This window comes from Musa acuminata, chromosome BXJ3-6, assembly GCF_036884655.1.
Source record: "Musa acuminata AAA Group cultivar baxijiao chromosome BXJ3-6, Cavendish_Baxijiao_AAA, whole genome shotgun sequence".
In the NCBI taxonomy this organism is placed as follows: domain Eukaryota; kingdom Viridiplantae; phylum Streptophyta; class Magnoliopsida; order Zingiberales; family Musaceae; genus Musa; species Musa acuminata.
Window position 1 is genome coordinate 28,412,810 of NC_088354.1, and position 15,146 is coordinate 28,427,955.

The window sequence follows — 15,146 nt, forward strand, 5'->3', positions numbered from 1 at the left end:
CGCCATATGGATGTAACCTGAAATCAAAATGATGAGCTCTGATGAGGGTAGTAGCAACGAGTTTGGCAAAAGAGTTTTAAGCGTACAATATGCTTTTTTGTTTTGGTACAAGGAAGATGTAGGTCCTCATTCTTAGCATGATTAAGACTTCGCTAAGAATACACCCAAACCTGGAGAGATGATTGGCCTCCAGATTTTTCTTTCTGCTCCTTCGTATGCATGCAATAAGCTTCTTCTTCAACAATAATATTTTTCTCTTTAAGAGGAAAAAAAAAAGAAAAAGGAAGGAGTTGCACAGAGATATGATTTGTGACGGGTGGAAAGAGAGGAGGTTTGTTTGATGATGGTGACTTCTTGGTTTCTCATTGGTCGGTGGGTCAATCTCTTCCTAAAGCCCATGGGCTCGAAAACAAGCCCTTCATTCTGACGTATGGACGGTCTGATACGACTCGCAATGCATGGAGTTCCATATCTAACCGTCGGTCTCCTTCTTAGACTAGTTAAATTCCTACTATGCCCCTATACGCATCCCATCTCGGGGGGCAGTTTCGTAACTCCATTACGAAGCGCTCATCTCATCTCAACTCCATAGTAGTTAAATTCCTACTATGCCCCTATACGCATCCCATTTCGAGGGGTAGTTTCGTAACTCCATTACGAAGCGCTCATCCCTTTTATTCTCGCGGATATCCTCGACACGAAATCGAGCACGATAACATTCATACGACGAACAATACGAGGGCTTGTTCTGGTCTGTTCCGCCGTCGGTCAATATCCACCCGCGGCAACGGAACCAACGGCGGCGATGCTCCGTCCCGGTGGGCCCCCGCTTCCCCCACCCCTGATCGAGCGCCAACGTCGTCGCTCGCGTAGCCGCCGGCGGCCCACGCTCTCACGTGACCTTCACGTGTCCCCGCCCCCCTTCAGCCGGCGCCTTTCGCCGACTCTTTTACTTGCACCTCCTCTCTCCCTCCCTCCCTCCGTCAAACCCTAACCCTAACCACCTCGAATTAATAATAACAGAACCAAAGAGAGAGGAAGAGATAGCAGACGACGGAAGAGAGAGAGAGAGAGAGAGAGAGAGAGAGAGAGAGGAATTAGCGTCTGGGAACGGGAAGATGGAGGGAAAAGAGACGTCGGCGCCGGCGAGGTCGCCAAACCCAGCGATGCCATACCGGGAAGACTGCTGGAGCGAGGGGGAGACGTCGACGCTGGTGGACGCATGGGGCGACCACTTTGTCGAGCTCAACCGCGGGAACCTCCGCCAGAAGCACTGGCAGGAAGTCGCCGACGCCGTCAACTCCCGCCGCGGCGCTGGACGCCGGCCGCCTCGCACCGACGTCCAGTGCAAGAACCGGATCGACACCCTGAAGAAGAAGTACAAGGCCGAAAAGGCTCGGATCGCTGCCGGCGCCGAGAGCCAGTGGCAATTCTTCTCCCGCCTCGACGACCTCATCGGATCCTCCCCTCCCTCGGCCGCCGCGAAGAAATCCTCTGCCTCGCGGCCTCTCGCTGTGCCCTTCTCCTTCTACCGCAAGGGGCCCACGGCAGAGCCGAGGGAGAAGAGGTCGGCGGTTGCCGGGATCCCGGTGGACAACCCCCTTTTCAGACGCGCGGCCGCTGCGGCAGCCGCAGCGGCTGAGACCAACTTGGAGGAGGAGGGATCGGGGTCACTGTCGAGATCGTCATCGAGATCAAGAAGGGGGTGGAAGAGGGGAAGGGGCGAAGAAGGCAACGGGATCGGGGAATTGGCTAGGGCAATCACGAGGTTTGCGGACATATATGAGAGGGTGGAGGGGGCAAAGCAGCGACAGATGATGGAGCTGGAGAAGCAGCGGATGGAGTTCGCTAAGGCGCTGGAGTTCCAGACGATGCAGATCATTGTGGAGTCGCAGCTGAAGCTTGCAAAGATCAAGCGTGCCAAGCAAGCGATCAGATACTGGTAACACATTTGTTCTTTTTATTTTAACCTGCGTGAGCTATTGTCATGCTTCATATGCCTCCCGTGAATTGGGATTTCTCCGTTCTGTTTATATGCTTATTTGTTATACTTCAGAGACATCAATATGTAAGTAGAGATGGTGATCTTGTTATCACCATATAATGTTCTTATTGATTGTTCATTGGTGTCGATGTAGCGGTAACTCTTTTCCTAATTTCAAGTCACTAGGAATTTGTGAGAGCAGAAAACCTGCTACTCTGTGGGAGGGAAAAATAATTAAATCTAAATGTAGAATTTGTGCTAGAAGCTTGAAGTTCAAATCTTTTTACTAAGCCTTTTTTATTATGGTTATTTAGAATTGATGTTTAAACTGCTATATCAACTTTGGTATTCCATGGCATTCAATCTGTTACCGAGGCACTTCCATGCACAAGATGTCCTTCCGTGGTGCCTACCATTTTAGCTGTGCCCAACCAGATCACTCTGTGGAACATGGGGCTCTTGGAAATGTATATTAAGTGTAAAAACCAGCTTCCTACTCTCTAGGATGACAATTGGTGAGCAGCTTCAACACTCGAGTCTAGTTGGTGCTCTTTTAAATCATAAGAACCATCCGATTGTTATCTCTTCTCTTTTTTCCCTCTCTTTTATTTTTTTGTCAGTTGGACTCCAATCTAGGTATGGAGAAGGCAGTAAGTGCAACTTTCTCTCTGTAGCAGGATAGAAATATACTGAAATACTCTATATAATTGAAGAAAAAAAAAACAATATCATCTTTTTATTGACCTAGTATGACTAAAATCTAATCAATATGAAGACTCAAACTGGGCAATTTGAATTCAACAACTTGGATCTTTTCTGCAGCAACCCAAATCCTTTCATCCTATTCTCGGACCGATTCTCCTGTCGTGAGTCAACTCATGCTCAAATCCCTGGCTTGCTTGTGATGGAGTCTGACCAACTCCAACAATCTTTTGATGCTTTTTGAAGTTTTTTGTGCAGTGCCCGCAGAGGTTTTCTGAATGAGTCTACGTTTGTAGACTTTGTATGTATCTATAAAAATTTACAACTGATGTAAGAAATCTGTTTAATTATGGACTACATAAATGATTCTTTTGTAGTTGAAACCATTATGGATATGATCTAAGGTTTTATAGTTGAAGCCTTATACTTTGGTATACTGATAATACAGTTTGGAGTATATCTAGCCAATACCCTGATGTAATATTGTTGGTATTCTGTTGTGGATTTTGTTTTGCTTTCTCATCATACTCGTGGTCTTCCCAGCACTACATGCCTAGTCGTGGTCAGATTAACATCTCGACTGATTAGCCTCTAAATTTTTCAACATTAACTGAAATAAGATAGTGATGCTCCATAAGGGACATTTTACCTATAACCTCTACTGACATGTAGATAGTGATTTCAAAAGTGCTAGATGCTAAAATCCTAAAATGTCCGAGGCGCTAAGCGCTCGCCCGAGCGAAACAAGACGCTTTGAAATATTCAAATATAAAAATATATAATATAATTAAAAATATAATTATTTAAATAAAAATATAATATTAAATTAAAAATATACTGTTAACAGTACATTACTTAAGTTATAGGGGGAGAAAAAAATATTCTCTGAAATATAAAAATATAAAAATATATAATATAATTAAAAATATAATTGTTTAAATAAAAAATGATATTAAATTAAAAATATACTGTTAGCAGTATATTACTTAGAGTTAGAGGGGGGAGAAAAAAATGTTAACAATAATAGAGGGAGATAGATAGCAGCGGCGACGGAGGATTAGTTTAAGATAGTTGTGGCAGCACTGCGAACGATAGTAGCAGCAGCGGTGGAAGCTATGGACAGCAACGGCAGCAGCAAGAGAAGTTGCGGACAGTAGTAGTGACAATGGCGAAAGCTGCGGACAACAACAGCAAGCGGCAACGACGGAAGCTACGGACAGCAGCGGCGATAGCTGCGAACAACAACAACGACAACAACGGAAGCTCCAGAGGGCCGTCAGACTCATTCGCCAACAATAGAGGAAGGCTCGGAGGCAGCGGCAGAAAGCGTCGGTGACGGAGGCAGAAGCAGCACTAGGGTTCCTCGGGATCGTGCAGGTGTGAAGCGTGGCTTTTTAGTTAAGAAACTACAAACTGAACCAGACTTAAACCAGTTCGGTTCGCTTAATTGAACCGGGCGCTCGCTTGAAGCGCCCAACACCTGGGTTCGGGCGAGCGCCCAGGCGGTGCCTCCTTGAAGCGCACCACTTGGTCCACACACAAGGCACTCGGGCCTCGTCTCGCCCGAGCGCTTAGGCAAGCGCCTATTTAAATCACTGCATGTAGACAAAAAAAATTGTGCTTCTTGTTGTAGGTTATTTTAGTTGATTTATCGCCATATCTTGAGGCATTTGTGGGCGTCTGACCTATTCATTTGATATCTTTCTCTATTGCCAATCTTTTTGCCAATTAACTTTGTTTTTATCGTTCCTCACGATAGTAGGAGAATGGAACTTTGCTTTAATTGTTGAATGTGAACTTTGGAAGGAGATTTGTCTGCATTTAGCATTGAACACAGCTAAATATATTGTTATTTCCCGATAGAGTTTGCTTCCTTGAGGGATCTGCTCCCTTCGGCTCTAACTGCAGAGCATCTCATATGGTCTTGTGGTTTCACCAGTAGGGAATCCTTTCTTCTTCTTTTTTTCTGAAAATAGCAAGTGGTGAAGGCACAATGTTGTTTACGAACTTTGTTGTCTATGAAGAGGAGAAAACAACACTTAGGTATCATCAATTTTAGGGGAAAAAATGTGGTGGCATGAAATTGTTATTGGCGATAAGTGTCACAAATCTTCACTGAACACAGATGAATATTGTAATACATATATATGGTTCTAATTTGAATTTGTTATCGCTTTATATTGAGTTGTTTATTGTTCGATATTTCCATTTGTTGGAAGTGTGCTCATGGTTTTCTTTTCTTTCAGAAAGTTATTTGTAGTCTGATGTCAATGGAGCGAGAGGATCACGGCCATGACGATATATGTTTCTTGGTGCAAATTAATCTCCATCATGCACCTGAACATGTACGCTTGTTCATCAAAAATGTAATATTAGCTGAATTTTTACTCTTTCGTTTACTGGTTGGTATCCAGAAGATGGATTCAATTTGCTCCATCGCAGGCACTGGTATCTTAATCTTTTGACTGTTCTAGGCAGCCCCGCTCTTTTGACGGTGCACAATATCTGTTTATGCAAACAAGATTATGAATGCAATTTTTTATCAAATGCATGTTAATTCTAAAGGATTTTTTTGTTGCATTGTTTTTTTTATTATTTGATTCTTTTAATCAATGATTTGAAAATGCACGTGAGCGCTCGCCTAGGTGGTCGAGTGAGGTGAAGTGAGACTTGAGCTCCTTGCAAAGTAGTTGGGCGACATGCTTCAATGAAGCGACGCTTGGGCACTCGCTTGAACCTAAGTGCCGGTGCCTTGGGCGAGCATCCGAATGAAGCAAAGCAATGGAACCAGATGATCAACTCTTGTTTTGTTGAATAATAGCTCAATTGGTTTGATTGAACAAATTAAGCAAAACAGTGACCCTCCCCCTCTACCCCACCTCGGACTCGACTCACCTTTGCTCTCATCATTGCCTTTATACGCATTCGTTGTCTCTATCACTGATGCATAGGTTTGATGCTTCCTCTACCATCGATGCACGGGTTTGAAAGTCTAGCTTTCGTGTGTAGTTTCGTTTATCGTCGCTACTTCCATATGTAGCTCCCTCCACTGTTAGGGGATAGGATTGTAGCTTCCTCTGCCCATGACATCGCTGTTGCTGTCGTCATCCAAAGTTTTCTCCGTCACTACTACCATCCTCCGTAGCTTCCTACATTGTCATTGTCATCATTCGAAAGTTCTCCCACCACCACCATTGCCCTCTCTTACCTAACGTTCCACAGTTTGTGACTCTTTTCTCCCCCTTTAACTACTGTTAAAAGTTGTTGGTAGCTCTTTTCTCTCTCTTTAACTACGATTAACAACAATGGATTAAATACGATTAACAATAGATTGTTAATCCTTAATTGTTATTAGAATTACTATTGTGTTAACTACTATTACCATATAATAGTCTCTATTTATCATTACTAATCTCTAATTATTTAGAATTGTTATTAGGGTTTTATGATTAATAACAAGTGTATAAAGTAATTTAAAAGATTCATCAAAAAATTTTAAAAAAGGCTCATGCTTGAAAATATATTTATCTAAATGATAATAAATATATGTATTTACTTACATCTTTTATGACATAACTACTAAAGTTGGCATCTTTCGTGCAAAGCAACATAAGTACAGAACTTCAAAAATGCAGCAGTATGTAAGAAGTGTCCATCTAATATAGAAAAAAGAGTTGTTGGCTTATATGATTGAAGAAAATATGCAAAGGAACAAATTTATGGAATTTTACTCGAGGAACATATTAAAGATGATGAAGAAGAAAAATATTATTTAGAAAGTGTCAATGCTAGTGGGAAAAGAAGTCATGATTGTTAAGAAGGTAAAAAGGAACCGATAGACTTATATATGTATCAAGGATCAAAGAAGTAACAAGGTTAAGCAAGAGCAAAATTAATACAAACAAATATAAGTGATGCTTGTGATAAGGAAACAAGGGAAAGAATGATTCAACATATTACTAGCTTCTTCTATTAGGTTGGACTTCCCCTTAATATTTATCATTTAAATAATTTTAAAGAGATAATTGAAGTTATTGAAAGATATGACGAAGGATTAAAATCTCCAAGTTATTATGAGTTGCGAGTTCCATTATTAGAAAAATAGTTGGATTACACAGATGATTTATTAAAGGGCCACAAAGAAGAAAATTGGTTGGATTACACAAATGACTTATTAAAGGGCCACAAAGAATCATGAGTAAAGCACGATTATTCTATTATGCTAAATGCTTGGATCGACAAGAGACATTATATATGACATATGTTATGAACGTGTACGTATATATTACGATGACGTGTAGTATGGGAGTGCATATACATATTATGATATGAGGAGTAGAAGTTTATGAATTTATTATTTCTTACGTATGTATATAAGTATTTTGAATTATTTTAACATAGAACTTTACTTCTTTATTTTGCATATGCTATGTTGTAGGGTTATGTTTTCTAAAAATGCAATAGGATGTAGTGTTTACCATTAAATATCTTATTTTAAAATATTATATACATGACATAATACATGCTCATATAAATAAAACTATAAAGGCTTATACTTACTATATAATTACTCACTATAAATCCTATTTTATAAATAAAGATACTAGTACCTCACCCTAGTGATTAGGTTAAGAAGTGAGCATATGTAAGCTCATGCTACTACAAATATGGACGATGATTTGTGGGCATTTATATGTGTATAAGTTTTGGATATAAAATGCAATAATCAATTATCCTATAAGTTTTAATAATTGAGTTACATTGATTTTCTTATTAATATATGCTACTTATTAATAAATATAAGTCTTATATTTAGTAACTAGGGTTAGAACAACTTGGGATTAATCAAGAAGATATCATGAGAACTTGAGGGCAAATTAGTAGTTCTGAAAATATTCAAGAGGAGACTTCCAATGATAGAGAGGCATCTACACCAGGAGATCAAAGAGATATGATAATTAATAGGGTAACAGAATTGGTAAAGAGACAATCTAAACAATTAGAACAGTTATTAGCCCAAGGATAGGAGGTGGTGTTAGTAGTAGCTCGAGGATATGATGTTTTATAATCAACAAGTAAGAGATTTAGAAAAAATAATCCACCAATCTTTAAAGTGATACAAATCCATTAACAATCGAAGAGTGGATAAAAAATATTGCCGGAATTTTTAAGTATGCAAGGATTCCAAGTGAAGATAAAGTTATTTGTGTAACTTATATAATGAGAAAATATGTCCATCACTAGTGGGATGCAAGAAGAGGGATTGTTGATACTAGACAAATGATTGGAAAAACATTCAATGAGATCTTTTACTAAAAATATTTCAGTGTGACTCACCGATCCGCCAAAATGACAGAATTTGTTACTCTCAAATAAGAAGGTTGATCGATTATAGATTATATTAAAAAGTTTAAGGAGTTATCTCGATTTGCACCCCACATGGTTAGCACTAATGCCTTAAGGGTAGATCAATTTCTACCAGAACTTAAAGCATAAATTTATCGAGATATAAATATGATAATGAATGCCTCAAACATTCCCTATTCCTTGGTAGTGGGAAAGACCTTAGAGGCAGAATAAGTTGAGTAAAGAATATTTTAAACCAAAATATCATGTATTACAACCATGATATGCCAAGGAAGGGCATCTATTTTTGACAACAGGCCCCTACAATAGATCTTGAAAACAAAAAAAAATGACACCCAAGTCAAGGACAATAATAAGGGTAACCTAAACACCCTACACAAGAAAGAATGGGTCATACATTTTAGTCTTCTCAGCTAACTCAAGTACAAAGATGCACTTACCTTAAATGTGAAAAGCATCATATGAGGAAATTCCTTAAAGGAAATAAATTATATTTTTGGTGTGGAAAGCTAGGACATTTAGCCAAGAACAACATAATAATCTCATCAGAACAGAAAAGAATACCGAGTAGAATCTTTGTGATGACTAAGACAGAAGCAAATACTAGCCCCTTAGTTATCTTAGGTGAGATATTTATTTATAATATTTTCTTGCATGCCTTAATTAATTGTGGCACTACGTATTCTTTTATATCACTAGCTTGTGTGAAAAAACTAGGCAAACCATCTAAAGTAGTATTGCATAGTTATTCCATTAGGAGATATAATATATTTAGGTCATCGATGAGGGTCTTATCTAATTCAGATTATCAACAAAGAATTAGTTGTAGATTTGATAGTATTAAACATATAAGACTTTGATGTTATATTGGGCATGGACTAATTGTTTAAATATCAAATTTTTATTAACTGTAATAAGAAGAGGGTAGTATGTTAACCTATAGAGTCAGCAAAGTTTGTATTGGCTGATTTTGAATAAAAGACATCGATCCTTTTTATCTTGGCAATGAAAGCACAGAGATTATTAGAGGGTGAATGTATATGATATCTAGTAAATGTGATTGACACTAGGATGAAACTAAAGGTCAAGCTAGAGAATATACTAGTTATGAGCAAATTCCTTCAAGTGTTATCAAAAGACTTCCATAGAGAGAGTGAATTTGTTATAGACTTAATGTTGAGATTATTTTTAAAGCACATTATATAATGACTCCAATAGAACTAAAGAAGTTAAAAATGTAATTGTAGGAACTCCTCGATAAAGAATTCATTTGCCCTAGCGTTTCACCATGAAGAGCACTAGTCCTATTTGTAAAGAAAAAGTAGGTGACAATACGATTGTGCATAGATTATAGAGAGTTGAATAAGGTGACTATTAAGAACAAATATCCACTCTCTAAAATTGATGATTTATTTCATTAATTACAAGGTGTATTAGTGGTTTTAAAAATTAATTTTAGAGCAAGTTTTCATCAATTGAAAATCAATAAGAAGGACATTTCCAAGACCACCTTTAGTACCAGATATGGACACTTTGTATTTTTAGTAATGTTATTTGATTTAACAAATATACCAATTATCTTTATGGACTTAATGAATAAAGTATTCAAGGAGCAATTAGATAAAATTGGGATAGCTTTTATCGTTGACATTTTAATATACTCATAAGGGAGAAACATACATAATATTTAAGAATAACTTTGAGTATCTTGATGAAAAAGTAATTATATATAAAATTTAAAAAATATGAATTTTGGCTAAAAAAGATAGCATTCCTTGTATACGTTGATCTCAATGAATCCAACTAAGATAGAAACAATTAGTAACTGGCCTAGGCTGATTATTGTAAATGATATAAGGAGTTTTCTTGGGATGATAAGTTATTATGGATGTTTTGTAGAAGGATTTTTCAAGATAGCATCACCTCTCACCTAATTAAATCTGAATGGATTAATACTTGTGGAAACAATTTTCAAGAATTGAAAAAGAGATTGATTTCAACTCTAATTCTTAATATATCATTTGGGTCAAGAGGATTCGTAGCGTATAGTAATGTATTCAAAAATGGTTTAGGATGTATTTTAATGTAGAATGACAAAATTATATTATGCCTCAAAACACCTAAAATATCATGAGAAGAATTATTAGACCTATGATTTAGAGTTGGTAGTAGTGGTGTTTGCCCCAAAAATTTAGCGATATTATCTTTATGAGAAGAAACATGAAATATATATAGATCATAAGAGTTTAAAATATTTTTTTACTTAAAAGAAGTTGAATCTAAAATAGATGAGATGGCTTGAATTAGCAAAAGAATATGATTTTATGATCAATTATCATCTTGGGAAAGCGAATATAGTTATTGATACATTAAGTAGAAAGTCAATCAATTTAGTTGCTTTATCAATAGTTCAATGACCTTTTCATATAAAAATATAAAATTTAAATTTAAGATGATTATTAAAAGTTTAATTGGGAGATTGACGGTTAGTGAAGAGATACTCATATTTTAAGGTACGGAGTCTGGCATAAAATAAAAAAATTTAACAAAGACATGTTCATCTTTATATGTAGTACATTCTAAAACAACTAAGATGTACAAGGATATAAAAGAGCACTATTAGTGAATAAGAATGTAAAGAGATATCATCCAATTTGATGAGAAGTGTCTCACCTATCAACAAATCAAAATAAAATATTAAAGGGCAACAAGTACCTTAAATCCATTGCAAATCCCCTAATAGGAATGAGAAGAGATGAGCGATTTTGTCGTAGGTTTGTCCAAGACTAGCAAAGGATATGACAGAATTTGGGTCATTGTAGATAGATTGATTGAGACAGTATACTTCTCACATATTATGCTAATTATTCCATGAATCAATATGCTCAATTATATATATAGGAGATAATTAGATTTCATGGTGTGCTCACGTCTATTATGTCAAATAAATACTCCAAATTTATATCAAGATTTTGGAGGAGTTTTTATAAGGCACTAGGGACAATGTTAGCTTTTAACATAATTTTTCATCCTCAAATAGATGGTCAATAAAAGAAAATCATTAAGATATTAGTAGATATGTTAAGAGCTTATGTCATAAACTTTAAGGATTATGGAACAAATATTTATCTTTGATAAGAGTTGAGTTTGTCTTCAATAACAATTACTAAACAACCATTGTAATAGCATCATTTGAAGCACTATATGACCAAATGTTCAGATCACATATTCATTGAGATGAGATGAATAAACATAAATATTATGAGAGAAACAACAATAATAGTTAAAAAGATTTGTTAAAAGATGAAGGTAGCATAAAGTAGGCAAAAATACTAAGTCAATAACAGAAAAGACCTTTGAAATTTAATAAGAAGTAGAAATTTATAATAAAAAGTTTGTTTTAATCAAAATGCTATAGCAGAATCACACAATGTTGGAAGCAACTTGGGAATGATAAAAAAAAAGATATGAGAGAAATATCCAGAGCTATTCAAGTAAGAAATTTTGAAAATAAAATTTTTAGTTGGTGGGGAGGATTATAGTGCTTTTGTCACGCCCCCTTAAGTCGATAATATTAAAATTTTCTATCATAAACTAATCCAAGATCCAAATTAACATTTGAGGATATTGAGAAACATTCAAACATCAATCACATTCATTAACTTTATAATCATACATCACATCACTCGATAATTCACATTTATGGAAACCCAAGCCAACTTAACAAAACATTAACAACACTTATAAATCCATAGGCTAAACAATTTATAAAATCAGAACTCCAATCATTTACTGTTAGGATCGGAGCGGCACTAAGAGGGGGGGGGGGGGGGTGAATTAGTGCAGCGTTAAAGTGTGATAAACTTTTGATGATTTAAACACTTTCAGAAACTTCGTACGATAAAAGTAACGTTTTTGTTTGAAACCGTTTCGATTGCGTTTTAACTTGAAGAGATAAGTAAGACAGAGACAAAGAAGTAGAGCATTAAAGTGCAAATGGTTTGCAGTAATGTAAATGACAATAAGTAAATGCAAACCAGAGATCACGCCGATTTTACAGTGGTTCGGTCAAATGACCTACATCCACTTGCGAGGCCCCTCTTCGATGAGGCTCCCACCTTCCACTAGCAAATCTCTTGAAATGGAAGGGCAAATACCCCTCTTATAACTTTTTACAAACGGTTCACTCTCTTACAGATTTTCAGCAAGAAAGAAGGAGGTGAACACTAGCAAATTGAAAACAAGACTAGCAAAGACTTTTCTTAGACCTTTCTCTCAAACAATTGCTGCTCAAAAAGTTGTGATCTCAGCTGAGATTTGAGGGGTATTTATAGGCCTCAAGAGGATTCAAATTTGGGCTCTAAAATTTGAATTCTCTTTGGGTTCCCGATGTTGGCGGTGCCACCGCCTGTCACTGTCAGACATTGACAGTGCTGGGCGGTGCCACCGCCTAGGCCAATTCAGCTCACTGGTTGGGCTCCAAACTTGGCCCAAACCAGTCCGAATTCGGGTCCAATTGGCCCCTACTTGGGTTATAAGATTAACACCTAATCCTAACCCTAATTAATGTGCTAACTACGAATTTAAAGACATTTTCTAAGCTATTACAAAGTCCGTAAGTCAAGACTTTTTTCGGCGAACTTCCGACGGTTTTCCGATAAACTCTTGGAAACCATTCTGCGGACTCCCGGCAAGCTCCTAGACTTCACGATTTGATCTTGACGAGTTCCAACGAGCTTCTTCGGCAAGCTCCGATCTTTCTCGGCGAGCTCCACGAACTTACAACTAACCTTCCGGCGAGCTTCCGAAAAACCCTTCGGCAAGCTCCCTACTCATTCTCGGCTAGTTCCGGCAGCATTCCTGACGAACCTTCGGACTTCCGTCGAACTCTTGAACTCGCAATGAATCCTTCGTGCTTGACTCCGACACTTTGTTTTGCTTTATGTCTTCGTCGTTATCGTAGTTAATCCTGCACACACAAGCTAAAACTCTACTCCGATCTAGACAATTATTACAACGCGAATTGACATTCTGTTGCCCGGCACGTCATTGGTTGGCGTTTCGTTCGATTCTTCGGTGCATCGTCCTCTCTTGCAGCTTGTTGCCCAATCAGCGGTTGACCTCCGCAACCCCGATATCCTTGGCGTAATTTCGCTCTCCTTTGCCCGATGCCCGACGTCCGAAGCCTTCTGCCATCCAATATCTTGATGTGATCTCCTCCGGCGCAATGTCAATTCCTTCTGCGTTAACTGTCTAATCCTGATCGAGTAGACCTGCATCACTCATAATGCAGTTAAACATAAACATAATTATCAATTGGTTTAATCATCAAAATACGAGATTCAACAATCTTCCCCTTTTTGATGATGACAACCAATTGATGACGGAGTTAAACTTGACTCCCGGAGTTTAAACAAACTCCCCCTATCAATATGCCATATTGATAGAACCTTGAATTCAAACTGAATTCAAGTCATTGCAATATTCATCATGAATACTTACAACACGTCATTATGAACTCATGCATAGACTTGTGCATATCATGTCATCAACATACTTCTCCCCCTTTGTCATCAACAAAAAGGAGAAGTACAACTATTCTTTGTGTTTGTAATATAAGTTCAACTCATTGCTTGAAAAACATAATATTAAGTTTTATCATCATGCAGTTTTGAAGCTAGAAAATTTAGCAAGTAATGCATCATGCTTAGGACATTCAAGCTATTAAGTTTTAGATATGCAAGTTTTACAGTATACAAGATAGCACTTTTGGTAATGTTCAAGATAGTAAGTTCTACATCATGCAAGCTAGCAATATTGAGATGTTCAAGAAAGCAACTCTTGCTTCTTGAAATATGCAAATTTGTCAAGTTTTGCTAGATGTGCAAGTTAGCATTTTTGCCTCTTAAGATAGGAAAGATAGCACATTTGCTTCTTTTGAGATAGCAACTTTTTGCTTCTCTTTAGACTACAAGCTAGCAATTTTTACGATACGTAAGTTTCACAATATACAAGCTAGCAAAAATTTCGAAAGCAAATGCAAGATAGCTTTCTTGTGTAAGCTCATAATTCTTGCTTCCTATTGCAATGTGCAATTTGCAAGTTTTGCTTCTTGAGATAGGCAAGATAGCACTTTTGCAATTTTTGTTTCTTAAGATAGGCAAGCTTGTGATGTTCAAAATAACAAGCTCTTTCTTCTAGAAGTGCCATTTTTGCTTTCTTTGCAAAGTGTAAGCTAGCAAAATGTTTGAAAAAGTGATCAAGTTTTGTAACATACAAGCTAGCAAAAATGTCAAACTAGCAAGAGATAATGTTTTACATGAGGCAAGCAAACAATTTGGCAAATGTTACATTTGCATCTTCTCTTTTGAGAAGTGTAATTTTTGCTTTCATCTTGAATTGTACAAGCTAGTTAGTTTGCCTCTTTTCATGATGTCCACGCTAGAAATTCTTGCTCCCCCTTTGTCATTGTCAAAAAGAAGGGAAGACCCTTATATCAATTTTCATATTATGACAAAGGTAAGTATCATTCTTATTTGTGCATCATTATATATTCAAATTAAAACATACACAATTTCAATAACCTTATTTTTCATGCACGATACCGAAAAATAAATCAATCATCATTAATAAGCATATCATACATGATACTCAAACATTAAAATTTTCAAGCATTTATCAACATGTTGATCATGATACCAAACATTCATCATTTAAAGCATTCATGATACACATCATATGCAATAAATACATCATGTACATCATTATCATAAGTATTGCATATATCATTTTAACTTTATGAATATTTCATCATTGCATGCATCATACCAAAACATTTCAAGTCATGCAAGCCATAAATACAAAGAAATCATGTCATGAAGGATAAAATCATTTGAATACTAAAAGACATGATTCATATAGTAAATGTCTTCTTTAAATAAAATATCAAGAAAAATCATAGGAGTACAAAGAAGAGATCTTGTTTTAAAAGAAAAATCAAGTAATAACTCTAAGAACTCACAAGGAAAAAATCATGATTCATTTAGAAAATCTCCTCTCAAGAGAATATCAAGTAAAATCGTAGAAGATAGAT

At 36.8% G+C, this 15,146-nt stretch overlaps 1 protein-coding gene across 1 annotated transcript; it reads left to right on the top strand.

Moving 5' to 3' along the window:
• Positions 1 to 716: 716 nt before the first annotated feature.
• On the top strand, positions 717 to 5,250 carry LOC103988815 (trihelix transcription factor ENAP1). The gene is made up of 2 exons (XM_009407460.3): positions 717 to 1,942; positions 4,933 to 5,250. Coding segments are annotated over exons 1-2 (825 nt in total). The 5' UTR covers positions 717 to 1,118; the 3' UTR covers positions 4,934 to 5,250.
• Positions 5,251 to 15,146: the final 9,896 nt, after the last annotated feature.

Bases quoted from the DNA above. Each gene is read 5' to 3' on its own strand.
- LOC103988815 (XM_009407460.3), top strand. From the start codon at position 1,119: ATGGAGGGAAAAGAGACGTCGGCGCCGGCGAGGTCGCCAAACCCAGCG.